Source organism: Onthophagus taurus, chromosome 3, assembly GCF_036711975.1.
Source record: "Onthophagus taurus isolate NC chromosome 3, IU_Otau_3.0, whole genome shotgun sequence".
NCBI lineage: Eukaryota > Metazoa > Arthropoda > Insecta > Coleoptera > Scarabaeidae > Onthophagus > Onthophagus taurus.
This window is the reverse complement of record NC_091968.1, coordinates 8,261,735-8,280,391: the sequence shown is the minus strand read 5'-3', so window position 1 is coordinate 8,280,391 and position 18,657 is coordinate 8,261,735. Positions and strand designations below refer to the sequence as shown.

General features: G+C 34.8%; 1 protein-coding gene across 2 annotated transcripts; it reads right to left on the bottom strand.

The window, feature by feature from the left end:
- Positions 1-5,033: 5,033 nt before the first annotated feature.
- On the bottom strand, positions 5,034-18,041 carry LOC111413759 (zinc finger CCCH-type with G patch domain-containing protein). Of its 2 annotated transcripts, XR_011639944.1 has the most exons (6): positions 17,927-18,041; positions 16,933-17,875; positions 9,405-9,925; positions 6,990-7,067; positions 6,834-6,931; positions 5,034-5,282 (listed from the first exon to the last, which is right to left on the bottom strand). XR_011639944.1 is itself a non-coding variant. In XM_023044860.2 (4 exons), exons 1-3 carry the CDS (start codon positions 17,966-17,968, stop codon positions 9,432-9,434), a joined length of 1,479 nt encoding a protein of 492 aa, XP_022900628.2. In that variant the 5' UTR covers positions 17,969-18,041; the 3' UTR covers positions 5,034-5,282; positions 9,405-9,431. The 2 variants fall into 2 exon arrangements, 1 of the variants encoding a protein (XP_022900628.2); XM_023044860.2 differs by lacking the exons at positions 6,834-6,931; positions 6,990-7,067.
- Positions 18,042-18,657: the final 616 nt, after the last annotated feature.

Sequence of the window (18,657 nt, the reverse complement as noted above, 5' to 3'; positions counted from 1 at the left end):
CCGACTGTCTTCTTTTCGCCGATTGTTCTAAATGTGACGCGTTCGGGTCCGTTTCGGCTGGTTTCGGATTTCACTCGTGTGTCGATACGTGCGCAATAACACGGCGCAGGACAACGAACAGCTGGATGGCTATCTTGGATCCTTAACAACAACAACAACTCCCGGGATTACGCAAGGAAATAAATAAATAGAGTGAGAGAGATGGAGAGATACTTTGTGAGTGGGCGACATCTAACGGAATGCGATTGAATCAAGAAATAATGGCAGTTAAAATTGAAATGTCAAAGTTAATTTCATTTAAAATTTTATTGATTACAAATTAAAATTAAAACAATTTTCTTTGTTATAGAAAACAGTTTAAACTTGTTGAACGATGGTGTGAAGAGCACACTCTCTCTGTAAATCCTAAAAACACTTAACACCACCCTATTTCTGCAACAGTCCATTAACCTTTGCTCCACAGGTGAAATATCTTGGAAATCACACATAGTTGCAAAACCAAAAAAGCAACGCTTGTACTCACACAATGTCGAAGGGCAATGGGATTACATGGGAATTAAATCCGACGATCTACACTTCTGTGATAAGACCCATGGTACCCCATGGAGCCATAAGGCTATGGAAACTATGCCGAACGTGTTGCCCCTAAATACAGTGTGTCCCAGGATAAATGTTACAAGAGGTATAATGACTTAAAAATTTTTGAAATTTATTTTAAGGCTAAGGAATTAAGCCCTGCTTGGTGTGAAGAGAATTTTAAGAATATTTTCATATTTTGAAAACAAAGGCGGTCTTGACAATGAATCGAAAACTATTTTTAGTTTAGGTAAAGTAATCTTTTTGTTCATGATACTGAAAAATTTTATTAAGAAAAGTTGTTCAAAATGAGAAATTATGGTCCTATACAAAATTTCAGAAGGATCTATCTACTTTGGTTGAACCATCACATTTTAGTTTAAATAACATAAATATTGTATAGTATATAATTGAAATGTGAAGTAAAACTGAGGGATAATACAATTTATGTGTCAATATTTGTGACTACTTAAGTAATTTTTTTTTTCAAGGCACTTTCATTGTTTTTTTTTTTTCTTCACTCTGATCTAATCTAAAATATGGTGGTTTAATTAATCTATGTAGATCTTTCTGAAATTTTGCATAGTACCATAATTTCTCATTCTGAATAACTTTTCTTGATGATATTTTGCCGTATCATGAACAAAAAGTTTACTTTACCTACTCAAAATAGTTTTCGCTTCACTATCAAGGCCGAGTTGATTTTCAAAATATGAAAATATACTTAAAATTTTCTCCACACCAAGCAGGGCTTACTTAATTCCTCAGCCTTGAAATAAAATTCAAACATTTTTAAGTCATTATACCTCTTGTAACATCTATCGTGGGACACACTGTATATAAAGTTGTTTCTGTACACAATATAAGTGATCATGAACTTATATTCTGCAATTTAATTTAACAGTCGAATCAGTGACTTTTCCTAGATATATTAGGTCTCTGAAATATTTTGATCAAGCTATCTTTTTAAACTTCATCCAGTCACTTCGTTTTGTGATGTATATCACCTATATGAAGAGAAAATAATGAATCCTCAATTATGGCCTCATGGTGCTTATGTCACATGGTTTTTTCACCCGCGCAAGAAAACCACTCAAGTGAAATAGTTAATTCAAAAGAAAAGACAACTAGAATAACCAACATACAAACTATTCAAGTAGTTAACTTAAGTATACAGGGACTGCCAAACAAAGTAAATTATAAGTGAACTTATTGAACACTAACCGGGATGCTCACATTATTGCTATAACAGAGCACTGGATCACAGAAGAAGAAATAAAAGCACTATATGTACAAAATTATTGATACATACTATTGCAGGACACAGTATACACGCAGAGGAGTTCTATGGGCAATAAAAAAAAGAGTATTCCGCAGAAGTATTGGATCTCTCGATGTTTAATAAAGAAAAGTGTATTGAGTTGTGCTCTGTAGTAATACCCAAATTAAAATCTATAATTATAGTGGTCTATCACTCTCACAATGGGGATAAAGTGATGCTAGATTCAAAACTCTTATTTTTAGATCACATTGAGTATATCTTTTTCAAAGCTATGAGACAATTGGGGTTTATTCTAAGAACTACCTATGTCTTCTCAAATCTTGATTGCTTAAAATCTGCTTATATGGCATATGTTAATAGTATTTTATCTTTTTGCTAGGTGGTTTGGAATCCAATGTATCACATATACATGTACCGTTTGGAGTTGGTTCAGCGTCGTTTTGTTAGGTTTCTAGCTCATAAATTTCACTTACCTTATTGTGAGTACTCGGTTGCTTGTGCGGTGTTCGGATTGATTTCTCTGCCTCGCCGTAGATTTGTGAGGGACTTGTGTTTATTATACAGGGTGATTCATAAGTAATGGGCCAAATTGTAAATGTACGTTCAGGAGGCCAAAATAATAATATTTTCATTAACAATAATGGGTCTTAGTCTGCTCCTTACTGAGATACAGGATGTTAAAGCGAAAAAAATAAAATAGATTTTTGTTAATAGATCAGCTACTTTTCTACATAATGACTCATAGTTGACTTATAGTTTTTGTAAGGGTAAACAATAATGTGTGAGAGGATTTGAGTTAACTCGTAGATGTCGCCACTTGCGCCATATGAATTAGATGAAATCAGCTACAAATTTTTTATCGCTCATTATTTTACAACATACTTGTTTAATTTGGATAGCCCTATCATTTCTGTAGAAAAAAGCTATACTTCTTTGATCTTGAAAATATTAACGATTTTCGAGATATTTGAATTTTACTAATTCACTACACTACATTTCACGGTGGTCGACGTAGCATTAATCTGTTAAGACACAAGCATGGCATGGAATGTTGACATTTACCTAACCGTAATTGATAATTGATAACAATATTAAACTGAAACCATAAAAAAATTACGTAATAAAACAATTTATTGTACGCCAGTTAATAAAACGAAATACAACATTAGAACAGACTTGAACTAAGACCACTTACGACAACTGTTATCAAAACCTACATGTTAATGTTGTGCGAAGTTAAATTAAATTTAAGCTTAATTATGAGCTACTGCAAAAGGTTTTCAACATGACCACCACCAGCATTTATACACGCATTTAACCGTTTGGTTAAGGATTGTCTGACTTTAAAAAATGTAGCAGGATTATTTCGTATTGAATTGGCTGCATCTTGAATTCTATTCCATAACTCGTCTCGTGTATTTATAGTAGGTTCAGCATAGACCATTGATTTCATGTAACCCCACACATGGTGGCCACTGAAATTCACTACCACGTCCAATCCAACGGTGAGGGAATGTTTCATTCAGATGTTTGCGCACAGCACGTGAAAAATGTGGAGGAGCACCGTCTTGCATGAACCACATATTTCTTCTTAGTTGTAATGGAAGATCTCCCAAGAGGTCGACTAAGTCATTATTTAAAAAAATTAAATATGACTCTCCATTTAAATTAGGAGGTAATTCAACTGGGCCCAGTAATGTATTGCCTATTACACCGCACCACACATTTATTTTAAACTCGTGCTGGAAATGTCTATCTTTTTTTAAACGAGGGTTTTCGGTTTCCCAGGCATGACTATTTCGCCAATTAAAAACTCCGCGTCTGGTAAAGGTTGCTTCATCCGTGAAAAGAATGTTATTTAGGAATGTTGGATTATTATTCAATTTTCCTTTTAGCCACTGACAAAATTGAACTCTGATTCGATAATCTGTTGGAAGTAAATTTTGCACAGGTATAAAATGATAGGGATATAAATTTTCCTTGTGTAAAATTCTAGTCACGGATGGTTGGCTTATTCCAGTTGCTGCAGACAATCGACGAGTGCTTATTTCAGAATTTTGCGCAATTCTTACCAAAATTTTATCTTCTTGCTGCGGAGTGATAATCTTAGGACGTCCTGTATGATATTTTGGACGAAATGAACCTGTTTCACCCAATCGATTATAAATATTTTGAAATATCTTCCGGTTTGGCTGCCTTCTGTAAGGGTACATTTCACGATATTTTCTGGATGCTGCTTGCCCAGAAAAACGTTCTTGTGCGTAAACGCATAACATGTCTCTCATTTCTTCGTTTGAAAAGTGATTATGTCTCGGCATTTTGATTTATGTTAGGACAAGAATGAATCAGTTTACTTAACAATAAAATGTTTTAAACTATTCATTAAACGTAAAAGCTCATTGACGTTTCATAATTCATATGGCGCATGTGGCGACATCTACGAGTTAACTCAAATCCTCTCACACATTATTGTTCACCCTTACAAAAACTATAAGTCAACTATGAGTCATTATGTAGAAAAGTAGCTGATCTATTAACAAAAATCTATTTTATTGTTTTCGCTTTAACATCCTGCATCTCAGTAAGGAGCAGACTAAGACCCATTATTGTTAATGAAAATATTATTATTTTGGCCTCCTGAACGTACATTTACAATTTGGCCCATTACTTATGAATCACCCTGTATAAACTGGTTACCGGGCTTATTGATAACCCAGAACTCTTATCTTTAATTAGTTTTAATGTCCCGCAATATCGCACTCGCGATAGTTTTTTGTTTAGAATACCTCCTTCGGTGTCTAATGCGTATACTAATTCGCCTATCCTGCGTATATTAAATTGTTATAATAAAGTTTGCCAGTCGATTGATATTTTTAATTATTCTTTTGTGTCGTTTAAAAAGAACTGTATGTTGCTTCCCAACATTGACTGAAATTTTGAGTTGAAATTTACTTTTAGTTGTTGCTTTTGGATTGTATTTTTGTTTTTTTTCTTTCATGTCTGTTTAGCTTTATAGTTTAGGACTTATTATGTTATATCTGTATTTTGTTTGTAAGTTTAGTGGATGCTTTATTGGGGTAACCTGTCTGCATCCCGAAACGAATAAATAAAAATAAATAAAGATGAGTTCATGCATAGATTGTATGATATATTATATTATATAACAGATACACAATTGAATAAAAGAATATTTATTATGGGTGATTTCAATCTTTGTATAAATGAAAATACAACTTTAAAGAATGATCTTATTATAACAATGAGCGAATTTTTTACCCGTTATGTTGTGAAGCTTTCCGGCTTGGGGGTAAGAGATGTGTTGATAATATTTTTACTGACAAATTCTTATTAGTTCTTAAGTTGGAAACAGTAAATTTTCACCTTGGAGACCATCTTGCTCAAATACTGACCTTTAGCTTGGTACCTGGAAAAAGAAAACGTAAAACGATTAAACGCCGCAACTTTACGATGAGAAATAGTGAAAGATTCAAAGTCTTGCTGACAGATTGTGACTGGTCTTACGTAGCAAATGCAGATGCACAAAATAACTATACATATTTCCACGCTAACTACCTACACTGCTATAATTCACCTTTTCCTGAAATCATAACAAAAGATTCAAAAATGAATTGTAAAAATGGGAAACAGAAACATAAAAGAAAATGAAAAATCAGTTAGATGCCTTGAACACAATAATAACCGTAAATCAAGACCTCAACCTAAACGATACGTATAATAATTTGAAAAAAAGTATAGAGTAGAAATAGATGTGGCAAAGAAACAAATGGTAGATTTATTCAAAGTTCTGAGAATAAGTCGCAGTCGGTTGGAAGCTTGTTAAGAAAGAATGCGGAACAGGTGAAACAAAATCGCAAAAGCCCTCTAACTTAAACATAAACGTTTTGAATGACTCATTCGTAAACTGCAGGCAATTAGACTCTAGCAACAATTCGAATAATACAAATTCATTTCTACTATCGAAACAGAAAGAAACAAAAACGTCGCTTAATCAGATTACGGACTTAGAGGAAGGGGAACTGATACAAATACTAAAAGACCTGAAAAAACCGAGTACATTGGATATACAGGTGTCCGGTATCTTCCGCATCAGAGTATTATACGATTGTAGGATACATTATTCTGAAGCGATGTTTCTAATAAATTTTTTTCGAAATGTTTATAATAACCGCATGGGACCTGTATACGAATTATCAACAAAACTCTTAAAAGAAGTTAGAAACACAACTTATTACTTGTGTTTCTAAACAACTAACAGACATTTTCAATAAATGTATCAAAGAGGAAATTTTTGCAGAAGAACTAAAATACGGGAAAATTATACCAATACAGAAACTTGGAGATCCCAATGACCTGAATAATTATCGTCCAATCTCTGTCCTACCAACAATGTCCAAAATGTTGGAAATTGTCATAAAGAAGAGTTTACTTCATTATCTGACTTATGAAAACTTATTAACGACTTACCAACACGGTTATGAACCAGGTAAATCCACAAACACTTGTAATACATTAAGCAGTGATGTATTACAAGTAATCATAAGAGGTTTTGATGAACAAAAATATACTCAAATCGCCTTTGTGACCTTAGCAAGGCTATTGATCTTGTAAATCATGACATTCTTACTAAGAAATTGAATAATTACGGAATAAAAGATAAGGCCCTTAACCTGATAGTTTCATATCTGGATCAGCGACAACAACAAACTCACCGGAAAGGTGAAATATCGGAGTGGAAGAGAGTCGAAACAGGAGTCTTTTTGATCTACATTAATGATCTGCCGGATTTTGTAGCATCGGATTCACTCTGTCTTTATGCGGACGATACTTCTTTCATAAATGTGGAAAAGGATATTGAAAAACTTCAGAAAAAAACTAGTACAACAATGGTTCAGGCAGAAAAGTGGTTCAACTCGAACAAATTACAATCAAATAAAACTAAAACCAAGTTACTCACGTTTTGTACGAAAGCCAATGATCGTTACAAATCAAAAGACCAAATTCCTTGGCGTGGTGTTTACGGAAACCTTGAGTTGGTCAGAGCACATATCTCAGCTTAAAAAGAAACTAGCAACTTTAATGTATTGTTTGAAAGTAATGGTAATAAACTTACCATCGGCTAAATCACGAAATGTGCATTTCGCATAGCATGGCGGTGTATGGCATAGCAATATGGGGTGCTTCCAGTGACCTAAAAGAAGTTTTCAAACTACAAAAGAAAGCGATAAGAATGCTAGTAGGTCTAAAACAAAATCAGAGTTGTAGAGGTCATTTTAAAACTCTAAAAATACCGACATTACCATCATCATATATATTTACGTGTCTAGACTATATACACAAAAACGGTTTCACTAACCACAATTACAGAGTCTCACCTCCACTGCACCAGACAAGGAGATGACATCAAACTACCATACCACAGAACAAAAAATCACAAAAAAATTTCAACTATATATCTAACCCCATTTCAAAACATTGAATATGTCTAGGAATTCTACTCCATAGACGAATACTTTGCAGCAGTGAAAATAAACTAATGAATACCTGTTTTCTTTATTGTCATTATTATTACGACTTTTATTTGACGAGAATATTGTACATTTTGATGCATATTCAATAAACTTATTATTATGTCATTGACGACAAGGTAAACTTGCTAAATCATTTGTTGATCTCAGCTATTGACATATAAGCTTCCCGTGTGCGAGTAACTTGTGCCAAGAATCGCTGTCCATGGCTTACTGATAATGTTATATTGATGCGGGACTTAAGAGATGAAGCTCTGTCAAAATTGAAAAAACCAAATGTCAGCCTGACTGGAACAAACAGTTTAAGTGTGAAAATCGTGCTTACATTACTCACGGTATACAGAATTCTGCTAACCCATGGAAAGTGTTGCGAAAAAACAATTTATTACAATGTAAGGTTTATTCTCGTCCATAATACTTAAAAAACGGCGACGAACTAAATAACTTCTTTTTGAAGTTCAATGTTATGGCCACTGTAGGGTTGATAATTTGATTAATGACTTTGGTAAGGCAAAATTTGGCCCTGCTGTTTTCTCATTTAAGTTGGTGTCCGAGAGTGATATTTTAGCTGAATTACATAATATTGTGGGTGCTGATCGTATTGCCATTAAATTTATAGAAATGGCTCGTCCTGTAATCTTACCTTATATAACAAATATTATATACTTGTCTATTAGAAGGTGTTTTCCCTTCAATATGGAAAAGGTTCATCGTGATACCGGTACCGAAGGTACCAAGTCCAAACGAATACTCATGCCTAAGACCCATAAGCATTTTGACGGAGTTTCTGAAGGTTGACCGCATTGTTCTAGTGAATCAGTCTGGTTTCAGGGAAGGACTCCGTCTGACTCCAATAGAATGTCTCTTCTGGGGATGTTCGATTTCTCCAGAGCATTCGATACTCTAAACTAAGACTTGTTAATATCAATTCTTGACCATATCGGGTTTGATTCTGTCTCATTAGCTTTTTTAAAAATTACCTTAAAGGCAGGATTCAATCAGTCAGTATTGATCAGGTAAAGTCGAGTACTTTGGAGATAAGGTCTGGGGTCCCCCAGGGATCGATTCTTCGCCATAAATTTAAAATTTACACGATACATTTCAATAGCTTTGTTGATCTCTGTAGCGTCCCCAAAGGAGCCCTACGCTGTTGACATTAATGCCTGGAGTATTGTTCGAGGACTTATCACTCCCATTTCAGGAACAGGTCGAAATGTAGCAGTAGATAAATGGTTTACTTCATTTCCACTGATCTCAACATTACTGAAAGAACATAAATTGACTTGTGTGGGAACTGTCAGAAAACACAAAGCAGAGCAATCCAGTATGTTTGGTTACCAAGAAGATGTTACTGTAGTGTCGTTTATATCGCGTAAGAACAAAACTGATATTCTTGCGTCAAGTATGCATAATGACGATTTTGTTGACGTAAATAGTGGTAAACCAAAAATTGTTCTCTTTTGCAACTCCACTAAAGGAGGAGTTGATGTAAATGATAAGTTGTGCGTTACATACGACGTCGCCAGAAATACTAGTCGATGGCCTATGGTAATTTTTTACCATTTAATGAATATTGCTGGAATTAATGCTCAAAAATAATCCATGCTGCAAATAACAATTCATATCCAAGAAGAAGAGTGTTTCTCAGGGATCTCTCATTGGCCATGACGGAGGATCATTTCAAACGTCCTTCACAAGTAACCAACTTACCAAAAGAAGTGCGACAAAGATAAGAAGCAACACGAACCAGTACTACAGAAGCAGAAAACGCTCAGATTTCAACTGGAGTGAAAAGAAGATGTTACTTTTGCAAAAAAAAGACAGTAATTGTAATATTATTAAGTAATATTGCAATACAGGGTTTATTTACAATTTTGTTTTGTTAATCGATCAATAAAACTCATTAAATATATGTTAACAAACCCTTTTATATTTACTTATCAATAAGAATACTTTTTTGAACTAATTATATATTTATAAATATAAAATATTAATATTACCTTTTAATACGCAAAGAGAAAAAAAACTTAAAAAATCGTCAGTTTCTTCTTATCACTTCTAACGCTCTGTTCACATTTAATATTTTTTTTCCTCTCTTCTAAAACTTGGATTTGATGTAAACAATGATGTTGTTTCATCTTCAAACTTTTATAAATCTGACTTCCTCTTTGATGCCGCGTTAACGAATCTTTTATTTTAAACAATTCCCGTTCAATGCGTTTCACTTCTTCTTCGATTTTTAATATGGACACATTTAAACTTCTCGATGTTTCACCTTTAATTTCATCCCGAAAACTTTGATTACCTTTAACGTTCCCATTTTGTACATTATTTTGATTAACATTTTTTGTTAACGTTAATGTGTCATTTAAAAAATCAAAAACGTTAGTTTTATTTTTTTCTTTTTCATAGAGTTTTTCATTAATTTTTTCTTGCCTTTTTTGTAATCGTTTCATTTTTCTTTCAACGCTAAATAAATTTTTATCGCCACCAGATTTTTCCCTTAGATGCATACAATGATCTAAAAGCAATAAATTATAACCATCACAATTTTAAATAAAGCTATAGTACTCTATTTTTTAATTCGAAGGAGTGTTTTCAAATTAAAGCGCTAAAATGAAGGGTTGTTATTGGTCAGTTTTAAACAAAAATTATACTAAGAAAATTCGAGATGTTGGCGACAGCCTACAAACATTCGGGTTTAGCCTCACGTCTTTTAGTATTGCTAAACCCGAATGACTCTAGTCTTTTGTTAGTTCTAGTGTAAAACTAGAACTAACTCTAGACCTAGAACAAGAAACATTCGGGTTTAGCCACACGTCTCTCAAGACAGCTAAGCCCGAATGATTCTATTTCAAGGTCTTGTGTTAGCTCTAGGGATAGTGTTAGTGTAAAACTAGTGCTAACACTAGACCGAGAACAAGAAACATTCGGGTTTAGCCGCACGTCTCTCAAGACAGCTAAACCTGAATGATTCTACTTCAAGGTCCTATGTTAGTTTCAGTGATAGTCCTAGTGTAAAACTAGAACTAACACTAGATCTAGCACTAGAAAACATCGGGTTTACCCGTGCGTCTGACTTTCTAGTTCTAAGTCTAGTGTTAGTTCTAGTTTTAATTCAATAAAAATATACAACATAGTAATATCTTATGCTAACTAGCGCTACCTAGCACTGCCACTAGAATTAACACAAGACCGAGAACTAGAAACATTCGGGTTTAGCCGCACGTTTCTCAAGACGGCTAAATCCGAATGATTCTAGTTCAAGGTCTTGTGTTAGCTCTAAGGATAGTGCTAGTGTAAAACTAGAACTAACACTAGACTCAGAACTGGAAACATTCGGGTTTAGCCGCACGTCTCCCAAGACGGCTAAAACGGAATGATTCTAGTTCTTGGTATTGTGTTAGTTCTAGGGTTAGTCCTAGTGTAAAACTAGAACTAACACTAGACAGAGAACTAGAAACATTCGGGTTTAGCCGCACGTCTCTCAAGACGGCTAAACCCGAATGATTCTAGTTCAAGGTCTTGTGTTAGCTCTAGGGATAGTGATAGTGTAAAACTAGAACCAACACTAGACCGAGAACTATAAACAATCAGGTTGAGCCGCACGTCTCTCAAAACGGCTAAACCCGATACTTTCTAGTACTAGTGTTAGTTCTAGTTTAGTTGAATAAAAATATGCAACATAGTGATATTTTATACTAACTAGTGCTACCTATCACCTACCAGCCGTCTTAAGAGAGGTACAGCTAAACGGAATGTTTCTAGTTCTAGGTCTAGTGTGAGTTCTAGTGCTAGTATTAGTCTAATTTTATTTGTTATTCAGCGCGAGATTATTGTATATTTTTATTGATCTATAACGGACATTGCCTTCCCCGTATTAATCCGTTACATCGAGGTTTTAGTGTAACGTCGAAAATTAGTTCCCCGAAAATTAGGGAAACACTTTTTTCGAAATCAGTAACTTTTTAAATAATAGTTCTAGGCAAATGAAATTTGGTTTATTTAGAAAATTACAAAAACAATGTTACAACTCTTAGTTACTTCTAAGTTATACTCAAAAATGTAAATTAATAACGCAAAACAAAGTCGATAGGACTCTCTTAGTATCGATGACAGTCTGGTTTTTTGTGGATTGGTGAGGTTTAATAACATGTATGCCCTCCACCAACACGAATAACTTCCTCACACCTGCATGGCATAATTCGCACTAGTTTGCGAAAAGATTCTTGAGGAATGGGTATGCTTTCCCATTCCTCAATCTGGGCTTGTGTCAGTTTCTGTATGGTTAATGGTGGATTAAGGCGCTTGCGAACACGTCGGTGAAGTTGATCCCACACGTGTTCAATAGAATTCAGGTCAGAACTTAACGCCGGCCATTCCATGACCTGAATTTCACGTTCTTGCAAAAAGTTTCTGGTGATGCCGGCGGTATGTGGCTTTGCATTGTCCTGCATTAGGATGAAATTTTGACCGACGCCATATGTAGCAGGCACCACATGGTCCTCCAAGATGTTTTCGATGTAATTCATGGCATTTAGTCTACCAGGAACAACAACAAGAACAGTTCTGTTGTCTACAGTGATGGGCGCTAGGTAAATACCCGGTATTTATCCGGACCAAACAGTACGTATAAAAGTAAAAATACAAGTAAAAATATATTAGATTCCGAAAAAAATGAAGAGGAAGATGATGAAATGGACGTTGAAGACGAGGAATTGCCAACTATCGAAAACGTATTATCATCACACGAATCTGTCATAATTTAGATTACATTAAGTTATCATCAAGCTTTGCCACAATGTTGACCACATCATTTACGCCAGTTCTTCTTCATAGGTTTTCATTTAGTATGTAGTGTAACCCCTCGGGGTTACACCCAGCATCGACCTTTCCATATATCTTTGCGTTACTTTGACCCTCCTGTCAAATCGCCATGTTTGATGGCGCATTGGAAACGTCATTGTAGTACAATTTTAACCACACATCTAGAGAACGTGCAGAAAGTGTGAAATTTTATATCCATAAAAGTTCCTCTGCTAGTCTTACTCAACGCGTGTACACAGAAAAATATCGCCGTTGTGCAACGCCCACAGCCAAGACAATTCGAAATTTTGTAGAGAAATTCAATGCCAGTGGTTCTTTAGCAACATCGAAGCCCAAAGTTAAGACCCGTACACGCCGTAATGATGACGCTATAGCTGCTGTAAGTGTCGATATTTAAGAGCGTGATAATGGCGCGACGGTGACGGTCAACTGAACTCGAAGAAAATGGCATGGAGGAATACTGGTTCCAGAAACATGGTGTAACGTGCCATACTGCTCTATTAATATGGATTTGCTGCATACCATGTTTCCAAATTGATTGTTGTGCGTTCGCCTGATTTAACGCCTCCTGACTTTTTCCTGTGGGGATACCTTAGGAACCTTTATATCATCAAGTCAGACACACTCGAGCAACTTAAGACCAACATACGCCAAGAAATCACCGAAATAACGCCCGAAACACTCGCAAAAGTGATGAGAAACGTCGAAAAAGAAGCAGATTTTGTGGTGACAGCTGGGGGAAGCCACCTATTAGACATCATTTTCAAAAAGTGATTAAACAAATCGCTTACAACAAAATGACACCTTGTATATAGGAATATAGCTCTTGAAGATGTCTTTAAGCTTCCCGTAGGCTGCCCATGCGAGTGTGATCTTTCTGTTTAGTTCTCTCGATACACGAACCTCATGGCCAAGATATACATAGTTGTCCACCTTCTCAATGTCATTATCCCCAATGTTGATGTTAGAGTTAGGAACAAGATTTGTCATAAATTTTGATTTCTCCACGTTGATATTTAGCCCGACTCTTGCGCATACGTTTAAGTCGTTCAGCATTAGTTTCATCTCTCTAAAGCTATCCGAAATAAGAACTTTATCGTCCCAATTACTTAGGCATTTGCTATCAATGTTAAATGCGTTTTTGGGTCCAATCCAGTTGTTTAAATGCACTCTTCAGGACTGTGATGAACAATTTGGGTTCAACATTGTATGGCCTTGGTTTACTCATTATCAATACTTTAATACTTCTACTCTCTTTAGTACTTTCATGCGATTTTATCGTCATTGTAGCATTCTTGCAGATGTTATAAATGAGTTTGGTTATTGATAATCGACTCTGTATTCTTGAAGTGCTTGCAAAACTGCCACCAACTCAATTTAAATTAAATTTTATAAATACTTCTAAATACCCATCTTGGGTAAATACCCCGGGGTATATATCCAGGAAATTTACCCTTGAAAATAAATAACCCCGGGTATTTAACAACACTGATTCCACCCCAAACGATAACAGATCTCCGACCAAATCTATCCACTTCCTGTTTAGTAGCGGCTGCGTAGCGGTCACCACGACGTCTATATATACGTACTCGACCATCGCAACGAGTTAAACGAAATCTCGACACGTCTGTAAACTGTACAGGCGTCCAGTGCCGAAGTTGTCAATCTCTGTGATCCAGAGCAAACCTCCTTCGCGCTGCTTTGTTATGCTGCGTAAGGCGTGGTGCGCGGACAAGTCTTCTAGGTTTCAAATTCGCTTCTTTTAATCTGTTTCTAACAGTTTGATCAGGAATTTCTATTCCATGTGCTCGTTTTGAGTCGTTTAGGAGGCCTCGTGCTGTGGCAGTACGCGTACGTAGACAACAAATCGGTCTTGATTTTGAGTAGTTTTTCGATTTCGACCTTGTCCAGCTCTTCTAACATGATGGCCAGTCCCCCAAAACCAATTCCATAAACTCTGAATAACAGAAGGGGAAACTCGAAGATCTCTGCTAACATGTCGAATAAAGTGGCCATGCTGAATAAGGGCGACAGCACGAGCAACTTGCGCTTCACTAAGATGCCACATCAACGAAAATTGACAACTGTATTCATTTGTCATATTTAGTAGGCTTACATTCGCGAATTTAATGCATACTTGACATTTTTTCCACTTTGTTTTGCGTTATTAATTTACATTTTTAAGTGTAACTTAGAAGTAACTAAGAGTTGTAAACCAAATTTGATTTGCCTAAAACTATTACTTAAAAAGTTACAGATTTCGAAAAACTGTTCCCCTAATTTTTTTGCGCAGTGTATAAAGGAAATTATTTTATATAAAACTTCTTACATGCTTGTATTTAAATATTTATTGGTACCGGTTTCGACTTTTAAGTCATCATCAGCTAAAAAACCGGTACCAATAAATATTTAAATACGAGCAAGTAAGAAGTTTTATATAAAATAATTTCCTTCATATACATTTAACCGCAAAATTAACGCACCACTCTGACTTTTGGTTTTATTTCGAGAAATATTATATATTTCCGATTCATTAATATCAGTTATAATAATTTGTTCATTATTACGCCTTTTGTATAGGTCTTCTATATTTAATTTTGAAATCATAATATCTTTTCATGAGGGGCTTGTTTTTTAAGTAAATAAACCTCACTTCTAAAATAAAAGTAGGCATTTAATTGTTTTACCAATTGACAAGATAACTGTTATTCGTGCAATACATAATGGAGCGTGCTAGACGAAATTTAAATCGTGATGAATGTGTTCAAATTGTAACTTTGTCCAATGATGGACTAACAAATCGCGAACTTGGTAGAAGGTTTTTCATGGCTCATACAACGGTCGGTAGGGTTCTGCAGAGATTTGTAAAGACCAACGATTGTGCTAGACGACATAGCCAAGGCAGGCCACGAGCTAGATATGCTGTGGAAGATCACTACTGCACGAAGCCTCCAAATACAACTAAGCGAGGTTTATGGCACTGATGTTAGCCAAGATACCATAAGAAGACTTCGTACTCAAAATTTACGACCTCGAGCAGCAGCTACTGGTCCCAGGTTATCTGTAAACCACCGAAGAAACATCAAATCCATCATTGGGAGCAGGTATTATTTACGGATGAATCACGGTTTTGCCTTGTACGTTCTGATCGTCGTCCAAGAGTGTACAGAAGGCCAAATGAAAGATATTCCACATGTAACATTCGAGACACCACATTATACGGAGGCGCTTCAGTGTTGGTTTGGGATGGAATATCTTTAACAGCTCGCACGGAACTTTTTATCGTTGATGAAGGAATTCTGAGTCATGGAAAGAGAAGAATTTTGACGACTGTTATTCAGTCTGTAGTGCTGTATGCGGCACCGACTTGGGAGGAAGTGCTGCGCTGCCAAAAATATAGAGGGATGATACGCACGATAGAGAGAAAAACATCCGTGTCGACGGACTCAGTGGGTGTGCTAGCGGGATGCCCTCCAATGGACCTCCTAGTGTGGGAAAGAGCAAGAAATTGGGGAACGGGGGGGGAACCGGAAACAAGAGAACCATACTGAAATGGTAAGAAAATAGCAAGAGAGATGGGAGAGTTATAATGGATGGACAAAAACTTTTATTAAAAATGTTGAAGAGTGGCGGCAGAGGGGGCCAAGGACTGATTATTATACTACGCAAGTGATCACGGGGCACGGAGTTTTCGCGACATACTTGCATATTATTAAAAAGGTAGAGACAGACCTGTGTTGGTTTGGATGCTGCGAGAGAGATACTCCGCAGCATACCATCTTTGAATTCGAACGATTTGAAAGAGAAAGAAAAATGATAGAGCTAAGAATAAGACATGTATGTAGATCTCCTTGTCAGCTAAGAATAAGGCTGAAACAGTAATGAGCTACCTGAGAACAATAATGAGACAGAAGGAGGAAGAGGAAATAAGAAGAAAGGGAGGAAGTGAAGATAGTAGAAGGGTAAGATTAAATTAACAAAAATTTAATGATTCTTTATGTCACCCGGAATTGGACGACATTATGAGAGGAGTGCTCGGAAAGAATTGAAAAGAACGCAAAAATGGAAGGACGAAGGGAGTGAAGGGGGGACACGCTTGTAAAAAATTTGTTAATCCAATAAAAAACTGTTGCTTTAATCAAACTTTTGTAAGAGATCAATTGATAGATTTGAGAGAACTGGAAAATACTGCCAGTTTGACAAAATTAGCAGTGGCGTTGAAAATATTTTTAAAAAAGGGTTTTTTATTGCAGATAATGTTTAATTTTATAGACACTTTGACACCCTTATATCTCGTTAAGGTGGCATTTGCGACCCTATGTATATTAAGACTTTTCATTTCAATTTTTGATGTATTACCTGCCCTAGAAGTCTGTCAGCGGTTTTTCGAATCACCCTGTATAAGTGGTGCGTTAATTTTGCAGTTAAGTTTCTTTTCAATAAACTTGCAACATGAATTCCTGCAATAATTATCAAATTATATTGACATGTTGCATTTTATGTGGGCAAAGTAAATAGATACGCCCTGGTTTTTATTATCTTTAAACAAATAATTAATTAAATTCATAACTATAGTTTACTTAAAATCATCTCTGGTTTTAAAACTCCCGCCAAAAAAATAGTTTTGAAAAATTACACTATGTAAAAGTGACTTTTCATTTTACTCCTACGAATTAAAAAATAGAGTATAATTTAGTTAACCTAAAGATTTTCCGGGTGGTAAAATAACTGCTGAAACAGGTTCTAAACGCCCATTAGAATATTTTCCTAACCCAGATCCTATGATATAACCCATTTTAGACATTAACTTCCCCCCAATTCCTCTTGTATACTTTTCCCAGCTCCCCAAAGCCTCTTCTGTAGGTTTCAACATTAAACTCATATTTATAATCTCACTTTTATCATCTTTTTCATCGTTTTTAACCTCTAAATCATCACTTTCACTTTCTGTACCATCACTATCACTAAATTCATCATTTTTGTTGCTATCTAAAGGTAATAAATCTTTAAATTCAACTTCTAAGTCTTTTTCTTTTGAATCAAATCCAACGAAACACTTTCCATCATATATCTTTTTTACATGACCTCGATACCAAAGTTTATCACTTTTCTTAGCTAAGATTTTTGTTCCGATTTTAACATTTTCAAATTTTGGTTCTAAATAACTTTTAATTTCTGAGTATGGAACTATTTCGCCATGGGAAAATCTACATTTCTCTTCAGAAAATTTGCATTCAGTCTCCAAGAAATATGGACACGGTAACATTTCTAAATGAGTCGGGTTTAAAAACATAACCTTAACTTTAATTTCTTCGTCATACAAAACTGAACTAATCATTGCATTGTGATACGTTATTTCACCCCAAGAATGTTTATGTGGGGCTTTACATTTCATTCCTTCTAATTCGCTCTTTAATTTATTAATCTCTTCTAAGTTAACCTCACTTTTTGGTTCACCACCATAAGCACCTTCTTTTGCCATTTCAGCCATAAAATTTGCGTATTCATCTTCTAATTCGGTTTGATTGGAGTTTGAATCGTCTGTTAATGATAATAATTGTTGGATATCGGTTTTTAAACTTATTAAAGAATCGATTTCTTCTTGTGATGTTGAATTTGATATTGCAGCGTTTATTTGGATTAACTAAAAAAAGAGGAAATTAATTTTTTGTCGCTTTTTTGTTAAGGCATTAACTTGTTGTTTATATTCTTTGATAACTTCTTGATTTTGGTCCATGATTTATTGGAAAAAAATTTATATGTTAGGTTAAGTTTTATTTGTCAATATTTTTTGACGTTTTATTTATGAACGTATACTAATAAAAAAAATATATTTTAATTTTGAATTTATAAATATCTATAAATCACATTATAAACATTTTAATTCTTATCGCCGAATCTTAAAAAAATAAAAAAGGATTAAAATAATTAAATATAAATTTTAAAAAAAAATTGGTCAATTTACTTAGTTACCCCAATATGATATAGGTGGAGCTGTTTATGACATTTAAGCAAGGTCCGTTAAGTAAACAGTGTATAAGACAGTGTATTTTTCACTTAAGAAGCAATATACAAAAATATTTAAAAAAAGATAAAATAAAATTAAAAAAATATTAAAATACCAAGCGAAATATTAACAGTTATAATTTTATTATTGTTAGGTTATCCAACTTGACTCGGTTACCATGGTGATTAAGATCCAAATATTGCAGGTGCTTGTCAAAATTGAAATTGAATTCAAGTTTTTTTAAGGAAAAAGTCTTTTTTAATTGGTTTAAAAGGCTGTATTTAACTCAAAATTGGTTTATCTAGGATATTATAAACAAGGTAAGTGGATTATATCAAAAAAAAGATATTCTTAATTTATTTCTCTTAATTAGAATCGATTTAAAATAACTACAATTAACGAATTTGTTATGAATGCGA

Bases quoted from the DNA above. Each gene is read 5' to 3' on its own strand.
- LOC111413759 (XM_023044860.2), bottom strand. From the start codon at position 17,968: ATGGACCAAAATCAAGAAGTTATCAAAGAATATAAACAACAA. The intron at 17,876-17,926 runs GTTAATGCCTTA...CTCTTTTTTTAG, and splicing joins TCAAAGAATATAAACAACAA to TTAATCCAAATAAACGCTGC. The intron at 9,926-16,932 runs GTTAACTAAATT...TATTGCTTTTAG, and splicing joins ACCACCCGGAAAATCTTTAG to ATCATTGTATGCATCTAAGG.